Source organism: Castanea sativa, chromosome 1 (genome assembly GCF_040712315.1).
Source record: "Castanea sativa cultivar Marrone di Chiusa Pesio chromosome 1, ASM4071231v1".
In the NCBI taxonomy this organism is placed as follows: domain Eukaryota; kingdom Viridiplantae; phylum Streptophyta; class Magnoliopsida; order Fagales; family Fagaceae; genus Castanea; species Castanea sativa.
This window is the reverse complement of record NC_134013.1, coordinates 57,424,332-57,434,313: the sequence shown is the minus strand read 5'-3', so window position 1 is coordinate 57,434,313 and position 9,982 is coordinate 57,424,332. Positions and strand designations below refer to the sequence as shown.

Genomic DNA, 9,982 nt, shown 5'->3' with positions numbered 1-9,982 from the left:
AATAACTTCAATAATTAAGTTCAGTGTTTAACTAGCTTAGTTTTTATTCGCATCGTATCTAATTACATACAATTAGAACCATGGTCAGCAGAATGGGAAATCTAGTCCTGAAGCTCATTATGAACAATATCTAGGCATCCTAATATAGAGTAGAATGTGGTAAACCATTTAACCTTTTTTTTTTTGCTTTAAGAGGGAGGGGGGGGGTGGGGTTTAAAAGAAAATTTCATCAAAGGGATGATTATTGATAACATCAAAATACAATCATCCTTGCACGGGGCCAATCTTAAAGAAAAGTGGTTTTAGGGTTTTAATAACGGGTGTAGCCGCGCAGGTATACCATTAGTTTCCCTCCTTTCTTTGTTTTACTTCCCCAATAAACAAGGGTTGGAATTATTCATTTAGTACACTACACCAAATTGAGTTTCATATGTTGCTACACGTTGCACAGCAATAAAATTAAAGCAATAACGTATAGAATCTATTTTAAAAGGGACAAAAAGGTCTGTCATCTGTACATCGTTTTATGCAAGATCAATGATACACAGTATCTGCAATAGCTGGTATATATGACCATTGATTTTTCCATTAATCAAACAAGAATGTGCATTGTAGCATGAGAGCAATAAATATCATCACTTTTTTACATATTACATCCTCATCTCTAGCTGCTTCTTCACATAGAAATCTGATCCGAGCTAAAAAAGAAAAAAAAATTGGAACCCAGAATAAATTATAATCAGATTCCGGAATATGACAAAATTGGGGACATTATACTACTGTACAACACTACAAAGAATACTATACGTGGGGCATTCTCAAATACTCGCCCCAAGATTGACCAACCTTTAAAACAAGCCATCAATTTACAAAAAATACAGCAGGTGCTGTCAGCTCCAGGATTGAGGCCCACCAACACCAACCAAACCCCCCACCACCCCCAACCCCCCCCCCCCGCCTGGCGGTGGCTCTTGAAGCTGCAGGCTGGATCAGCTGTATACAAAATAGCAGAGGTTTTCTGCTACCATCAAGTCAAATTTGGGACATTCTGATGACACAGGTTTTCTGCTACCATCAAGTCAAATTTGGGGCATTTCGATGACTATCAGCAAACTCACGGAGTAGACGCTTTAAAACTCTTCCTCCTTTCCCTTGCATATGCCCATAATTATTTTTCCCCCCATCACAGCTCTTGCTCTCAAGACAGTCTGAGGCAGCACCAGCAAGAGCCTTTAACCAAACTGGCACTACAGATTCTGCTTCCCCCTGGTTTAGATATTCAACAGGAAGAGTGTGCACCTGTATAACTAAAGCAGTCAAATAATCTGACACAGACGAGGAGAAACAAAGAATATCCACATTATCTTTCGAAAAAGAGACTGGTGACAAAAGCTAGGCAGGGAGAGTGATAAAAGCAAAGCGGGGAGCCAGTTACAAGGAAATTCATTAAGTGTTTCTCTTTTGGTAGAGACAAAAAAGGACATCAAGTTGAAACATCTTCAACTGCAGCACCAAGTATACCATAATTAAAGCTCCAGATTTATAATATTCATAATAGATGGAACGCAAATTTAGTGATAGATTTCATTAGAAAAGTTGAGTACATATATAACTGTGGATATGCTTGTGTGTGTGTGTTGCCTATGGCACTTTCATGTGGCTCATTACAAACTCTAATTACAAAGAGAATGTCCTTCAGTAAACACTAACATGAAACGTTCATAGAGCTATTTACTCAATCGTAGACAATTTTGGAACACCTCTAACAGAGAGACAAATAGTCAATTTTGAAAGAACTTATTGTAAACTTCCTTCAGATATGAAGTTATCTGATACAGAGAGGAAGAACTTGCAGCAGTATCTCAATTTCAATTCAATCATGGGTTTGATTCGCATTCCATGTTTTGAGAAATATTTACCATCCGAAAAGAGGAAAAAACGGAGTCTTTGTCTAAAGAAATGCCTTGAGAAAGGGCGGATGTATAGAACCTTTCAACGAGATAGTACCTTTTGAACACTCTCAAAATGGAATCTATTCCAAACATATATGCCATGGTTCGTTATTTTGACAGTGTACAAATATCTAAATTTGACATTTTTAGATACTTATTCAGACCTATTGCCGATACTAAGTAGCATCCAAAAATTTGTATCCATTTTTCATGATATTATGCACGGATAAGCCTCCTTAGAGGGACCAGTAGGCCATGCCACTTGCCACTTGGCTTCATAACATAACCAGAAAACAGCAGGTTTCAGCTTGGGTTCCAAATCAACTAACCTGAACCAGACCTATATAGCAGGAACAAACTCAAAACATCCATCCTGATAATATATCATACGGTGAATTGTAATTTTCCATCCTAAACTATTGGGTAAATTCACAATGTCACCTAAACTTTAAAATTGAGCAATCACCCCCAAATTTTCACTCTAAATGCAAATAGCCCCACTATTGCAAATTATGATGTTAATTTTAAAGTTCTTACCATGTGGTTGTCATAGAAAATACAGGATTTTGTTTCATCTTAAAACACTTTTAATTTGTTAGTCATGTGATAATTATTTTAAAAACTTCAATTTTTATACTAATTTTAAATGGTAAAACTTCAATTTTATACTAATTTTGCATGATAAGGGACTAATTTTCATTTATGGTGTAACTTTGAATGTTGATCACCTGATGTTAGAGATCAAGAGGACAATGGATTTTAGAGATCAAGAGGAAAATGCAAATCACATGGCGAAATCAAATTTCCATAAATAACCCCAAAATTTTAGGGTTAGCTGAAAATTGCATTTAAATTATTTTTGTTGTTGTTGAAAATGTTGTGTTTCTAAGACTTATATAAAAACTGACACTTTAAAATATGTTAGTCCAACTCACACTTTAAGAGATGACATCTTGGGTTCAACTCATGAATATACATGTAGTATTGAGATCAACTAACATATTAGATTGACATGTCAAGAGTGAATTTGATTGTGAGTTGGACTCATGATTTCAACCTAAAAACATAAGTGAACTCACCATTTCAAGTAAACTCGCGAGTTAAACCTACAATTTCAAATCTTGAAACCATGAATTCAACTCACGTTTTTTAAAGAGCCACATTTTTTCAGATAAATTTCAGAAACTCAATATTTTCAATATTTAAAAAAAAATTAAAATACAAATTTTCAGCCGAATGACTCCTAAATCATAATACTGTTAAAGATTAATATACACAATATGAAAAATAGTTTTGGGTTATTAGGTTCAGTGGCCTTAATTCCAAAGTGAAACTGACCCAATGGTCTTGGCTGGATTTGAGTACTCAAAGCCGGCCCGTACAAATCCACTCACATTCACACATGGATGAATATAAATGGGCAAAGAAGTGTGCATGTGCCTCCCCCCCAACCCACACCCACACACACATACAAAGAGAGAGAGAGAGAGAGAGAGAGGGAGAGAGAGACCGCTGAGTGTAGCCACCCATGCAAAGATTCCCAACAAAGATTAGCCTTCCAGGTTGTTCTCTCACTTAAACTGCAAATTGCTGCTAATTGTTGCAAGATTGTCGCACATTTGTGAACCTATAAGAAAGAACAGAAAATAACTTCTTAGCTGCATTCCATATGGATGTATATTCATGACACACCAATTATCAGTAAGGCAAATGGATGTCCCCTGAAAGTGAATGTGCTCTATTCTCTTTTGTATAGGAATTGGGGGGAATATATGCTAATTAGAAATTAAATCAGCCAAATTGTTTTCTTAATACACCTAGGGGAAGGACAACATTGTTATTGAGTAGAATGCTACACGGAGGCATTCCAGTAAACCACGAACTGAAGTATCCATTACAGCACTGACTCATGTAATTAATATCCCTGTGAAACACTGGGGAGTGGTCTATACATCCATTTGCTTCAACAGAACAAATTTTGAAAAGTGACTCGTTTTCTGGAAAGCTGACTTTGTTTTCCTATGTTTGGTTGACGACCTTAAAAATGAGCCAAAAAACATTTTATGTTGTTTGACTCCCACCAAAAATCATTAATATTTCTTACAATTCCGAATAATTATATGAACCAAAACATTACTTTCTTCCTAAACCATTAGCCTTCAGGTTTGAGGTAGCCAGGGGTAAACTAACGATTTCAAACCCACACCATACACAAGGGTCCAGGCACACACGAGGTAGCAAGTGAAAATCAAACCAAAGATAATTACTCATATGACAAGAAAAGTCAAACCATGTGTTCAGAAGGGGGAAAGCCAATAAAAAAAACAAAAAGGTATAGAAAGTACAATATGTGGGTGACTAACAAACTTTCAGAACTACTATTTAAAAAAAAAAAAGTCAGAACTTCAATATTGCCACTTAAACAAACTTGGATTAATTTTTTACTAGGAAAAAGACTATAGAGCATAGTTATCAGAGCTGTTCCAGACAGCAATCTGATCAAGAAATAAGTAAGTGGGTTTACAGTTATACACATTCTTATTGGCACAGCAAACAGGAGTATAAATATTGTCTCTGTTACAAGATTGAAGCCTTTCTGGAATAATAGTAATGGCAGTACACTTGGATCCCTGGACTATAAGTTCAAGTCCTACTGCCCCCATATTTATTTTTCAAGTAATATAAACTAGTACCAGATTCCAAATAGTCCAATTGCCACCATTCAACTGTAGTCTGTTTAGTTCATATGGGTTAATCCAGGTTTCAGTCTCTAAATGGTCATATTGAGGATGCAAACAAGATAGAGGGTTAAGGCAGAATTTCTCCTGTTTCACAGTTGGGTCTGGTCTAGGTCTGATAATACTGGACTTGAGCCAAAATATAATTAAAAAAATAAATCCCAAGAAAATATAATATTTGCTTATAGATAATGAAAAAATGAAACTTCAATCTTCACCTGAGCACTTAAATCACTTTCTGTCTGCTTTTACTGCATTAATTGAACTCCATACTATAATACAAAACCTTTCATAAATGCAATACAATAGACACATGGATAAATACTACTTTTTACTCTATGCATGTCTATGTAATGCAATTAAGAGTTGTATTTACCCGCGACATTGCTGAAACGCCAAGTAAAGCATACACCACATTTGATACAAGGCCCTCGCCACTACGAGATATGACCTGAATTGCTATGGCACTAAATGATCCTTCGGAAATGCAAGTTAGGCACTCCAACAAAGAGGCCAGGCCCGCATCCAAGAAACCTAGAAAGCTCAATAAAATTAGAGTTGAAACACCTCATCTTTAACAAAGTTTAAATCAACTCAAAAAACCAAGAGATAAACATTCAACAAAGGCACATACCCATTCAATAAAGTTATCGACCATACTGTAGAAAATTTTTTTTTTTTTCTTTTTTTTTCCCTCTTTTTTGACAGGTGAAAGAACAAATAGAAACACACTTCTTAGTGACTAGAAAAGGTCGATTACATATTATTAAGAACACTTGGGGAAAATAACAGAAGGCATCTGTGAACTACACTTTGTTTGCAAGTTTACTGGACTGCTTTAAGTTTTAAACAAATAAATAATAAAAAGCAGCAGTTGTCTATCAACTTTATTCTCTGCTTTAAACTGCTGGGATATCAAACATATACAAAGAAACGCCACAGAAAGCAGCTACAGACAAAGAAGTAAGTATTACAGCCACAGAAGTAGAAAACCTGTTTGTAACGTAGAAGATAGGGAAGATCAACAATCTATTCAATGGCTGACATGATAAGCATGTTGAGGGTAACACTTACCAACCAGCAAGTCTAGCACCCAACTGTAAATAAATTTGGAAGTTTCCAGAGGAACTCTATAGACTGAACTGAAAGGTATTTTGTCCAAGGCCTTGATCTAGGTCTTAATTTGCCGAAAATTGAATAAGATATCCACTCATTTTCAAAATGCGGATCCATCAGTTTCAACACTAAGGATGTGGATCACATATAACTTAGTGTTAACATGAGCCAGTACATTAAGTGAGAAAGTGGAGCAAAATCCAAAGAGTAGATATAATTAGAGTAAAGAAAAGTGACTTATTATGCCTCAACTAAATATAGCTTTAAAAACCCAAAAATGTTAATGCGCATTTTTGTTTACTGTAAAGAAAGCTGAGCTACAATGCAATACATGTCTTTTCTGGCTTTCTCAGGTATTATAATAGCAGGGGGAAAGTAAACAAGATTCAAAAATTAAAAAAAAAAAATTAAAGAAACAAAGAAAACCATCCAATATGCTTACAAGACAAATATGACATTGCAGCTAGTGCTGCCCCACGATGCATAGCTGTACAACATATAGCTGCCTTTTGGAAGGAAACTTCAAGAAGTGAACCGGATGCAGCTAATACTTCCTGTAATACATCAAATAAGTGAAAATCTCAATGAAATAATTACTTATACAATCCTTTCAATTTCTAGAACTATATGAAAGGAAGTTTTTTCTTTTGGAAAAAGTAAATCAATAAAAATAAAGATTTACAAAACCTTAGGAGAGCCCCGAATGAATGTGGATGCAAAGTTTGTGTAGGCCTCCACTAGATCAGGTTCTTGGTCACATATATACGAAGAATTAAGAGCCACTACCGATACTGCATATGTAAATCTTTCAAAAGTGGTGACAAACAGAGGTCCATAGTCCTCCCTGTGACCAAATTCTTCAATGACAACAGAAGCTGAAAGTGATGCATCCCAAAGAGAAAGGCAGGGAAAGTAAGTAATCTAGTTGTTCATTGCATTCAACAAAGAAGCAGCTAACATGACCAAATAATTTTAACTATTTCTGCAAACCATGCACCTCCTATTTTAGAAAATGTCTACATTGAATTATTGACAAAGCATGATATAGTTACTTCTTGTTATATTTTACATTGGCATAAGGGTATTGTTATAATCATTCAATAAAGCCCAAATATAAATATTTACAAAGGTGGGACTGGTTAACACAGCCCCAAACCTTTTCTCAAATATCTCTCTCCATTTTTCTTCTCTCATTTCACCATAATATCTCATATTTACAACTCAACTTGGTATCAAAATGTACCAATCAAACCCCAGATGTCGTTAAAGCAATCTGGAGATAGTTATCAGATATCAAAGGAAGCGTGTCAACACCACCAAGACCTAGGTCTGGCAACCACATGGTTTGGTTCACCTCTCTCTCAGCGATTATTGTTTCTATCTTACAATGATTTTTTAATTTACTAGCCTTATATATATGCGATTTTAAAGATTGTTTGCTGATTTATAAAGTTTTTTTTTTTTTGGTGGATTTTAGAAGTTCAGTCTTCACCAATTCACATTACAGAGCATTTTTTGAATTTGTTTTAAGACTTAAGGAGTTCAACCCATGTACTTATCAAAAAATTGGAGTATAACTCGTACAGGGATTGAAGTTCCAGAGTGGTTGGTTGCAATCTAGACTATTGGTGTTCATCTGTTGGTTAATTGATTATTACCTGGCCCAATTTCAATAGAGTTCTACCTTGACTTAGTTGTATTTGATATGACTAAAGAAAATTATATACTAGTGGCTAAGTGAAAACATCACTGCTGAAGGATGATGATATGCTTAAATCTATTTCTTCAAAAAAAGTTAAATGCATTTAATATGACTAAAGAAAATCTATGGTCATGGCTAAGTGAAAACATCACTACTGAAGGAGATGATATGCTTAAATCTATTCCTTTGAAGAAGTTAAATGATATATATTATCTGGTTGGGCACATGTCGTGAAAATATTTCTCTGAGACAACTAAATGTTGAAATATTTGACAGATGACCCCTCAAAAGAAAGACTGAATTGGATGAGTGAGGATTCAATAGGAAAAATTAGAACAAAACATAAGGGATATATAAGATTGTCAAGTGGTATTATAGTTAGAGAAGGATTTATACTAAGACACAGGAAAAGACTCATAAATGTAGCAAGAGATAATAATGAAATGCAAAAGTTCAATAAAAAATGGCAGCAATTAACATCATCCTTTCCAGGGACATCAAGCATATAATGATTATAATATGCCTATATGTCATTTATCATGTACAATGTAATGCATTTGGACACTGTAATGTTCAATTATTATGAAAGACAATCCTTTCATTAAGTGTGCATTTAGCTCCAAATTAAAAAGCCAACTTATTTTACTATTCAGCTTATTTTTGCTGCTATTAATAGGCTCCACCACACTTTTTGGTACTATTCATAGGTCTTACTGTACTATTTCAACTAACTTTTACCTTTATCTACAGTATTTTCAGCAAAAAGTTTTCAGTTTCAGCAAAATAAACAAATCTCAAACAGACCCTAAAACTGAAGATACTCTAACACTAAATTTCACTGCTTTCAAATCACCATAGACCAAAATACCCTACCTGTCCTAATGTAGCATTCATGACTTTGGAATGACAAAAAGTTAGTCGATAGGCAATCTAGTACTTTGGGCAGTACCGCCACGAAATGCTGTCCTGCAGATTAAACCAATTCAGGGTTCTATACATATTTTATGATGAGAATTGAGAAGATACCATGACCAGTAAGAAAGTCACAATTACTGTCTTTAATCATACCTGAAGACTGAACTGCTTGTGAAAGGGCCCGGCAAGCTGCCGCAGCTAAATTACCATTCTCCAAGTGTCCAGACATAAAAAGCTTCTCCAACATGGGCCAAAATACTGTGAGAAGTGCTAGTATGGGATCATCTGCAGAAGGCCCAGTAGGCAATGACATTCCAAGATGACCGAATACAGTTCCCATCCTGAAATGAAACAAATAGTCATGAGAGCTGGAGAAGAAGATATTGTATAATTTTGATGCGGAGATAATAATTGTTTAAACAAGGAAAATAGCATCTCAAGCATTCACATTAGCTCGGGCAAAAGTTTCTGTTTATTTAAGCATAAGAACCTACTTTTTTCTATTTTTTATACTCACTTTTCAAAATACTCCACATCATATTATTTATTTCACACTACATTTATTAAAATATCAAATTTTCTTGATTTTTTTTAATTTTTTCTCTTTCTTCACACAGCCATCATTCACTCTCTTTCTTCATCCTCGGAATACATAAGGAAATAATAAAAAAAATAAATGCAAAATGAATAGTGCTAGTGTAAATTTACACAGTTACTGTAGCAATCATGTATTTTACACAACTTTGCATGACTTGATGTGGATGAATTTTGGGCTTGGTTGGCTAAAATGTGGTCATTTTTCTATGATACAAGCACTGATGTGAGTACTCGCAGTTGAAAACAATCAACCCTAATCAAAATATCTATTATTAGGACTTTTATCTAACTTCTAATTAGACAAAGCCTAGTTTTAACAGCACTGTAAATTAGAATGGACATATACTAATTTATTTTTATTTAGTTCTGTTTAAATTTAGAAGTAAACTGTATTTTTACAATTGTCCCATTGGATTTATTCTAGGTCTTAGTTAATTAGATTATTAGTTTTTTTTTTTTTTTATCGGTATGTTGAGCTATAGCTCATTTGCTGTTAGATTATCAGCATTTTATTTTAGGTTTTATTTAATTTCCAAGAGATAAAGTTATTTTCATAATTCAATAATAGAGCTTTGACCCAAGTCAATTAGGATTTAGTCCTAATAGTCTATATAAGCATGTTATTTAACACCAATGGAGAAAATTTCTGAGCAATAAAATTTATTGTTGGAGTCTTTCCTTACTTTGCTTGGTGCTAATTCTAGGCAAACCTAGGTATTAATTCTTAGGTTTCTTTTCTCTTACTTGGTGGTAGTTCCAAGCAAGCCTAAGTGTTGATTTTATTTTCCGTTCTTGTTGAGATGAGATGGACCAATTCTTTGAACAAATAGGTTTATCAAAACATGAAGGTTAGGTTCCCCAATATGAAACTCATAATTAGGGCCAAAGAATATTGATACAGTTTCAAGAACCTCTAACTTAGAAAGAACAAACTTTCCTTAACTAATTGGGTAAAAACGAAA

General features: G+C 34.5%; 1 protein-coding gene across 2 annotated transcripts in view; it reads right to left on the bottom strand.

Annotated features, from left to right (window-relative positions):
- Positions 1-552: 552 nt before the first annotated feature.
- The window catches only part of LOC142614828 (transportin MOS14), a 32,210-nt gene continuing 22,780 nt past the window's right edge, over positions 553-9,982 (bottom strand). For both annotated transcript variants that reach the window (XM_075787467.1, XM_075787475.1), the window contains 7 exons: positions 8,577-8,764; positions 8,382-8,474; positions 6,494-6,681; positions 6,249-6,360; positions 5,067-5,224; positions 3,463-3,579; positions 553-1,299 (listed from right to left, as the gene is read on the bottom strand). In XM_075787467.1, coding sequence (XP_075643582.1) covers positions 1,075-1,299; positions 3,463-3,579; positions 5,067-5,224; positions 6,249-6,360; positions 6,494-6,681; positions 8,382-8,474; positions 8,577-8,764 — 1,081 coding nt within the window. In that variant the 3' untranslated portion in view covers positions 553-1,074. The remainder of the gene's footprint in view (positions 1,300-3,462; positions 3,580-5,066; positions 5,225-6,248; positions 6,361-6,493; positions 6,682-8,381; positions 8,475-8,576; positions 8,765-9,982) is intronic.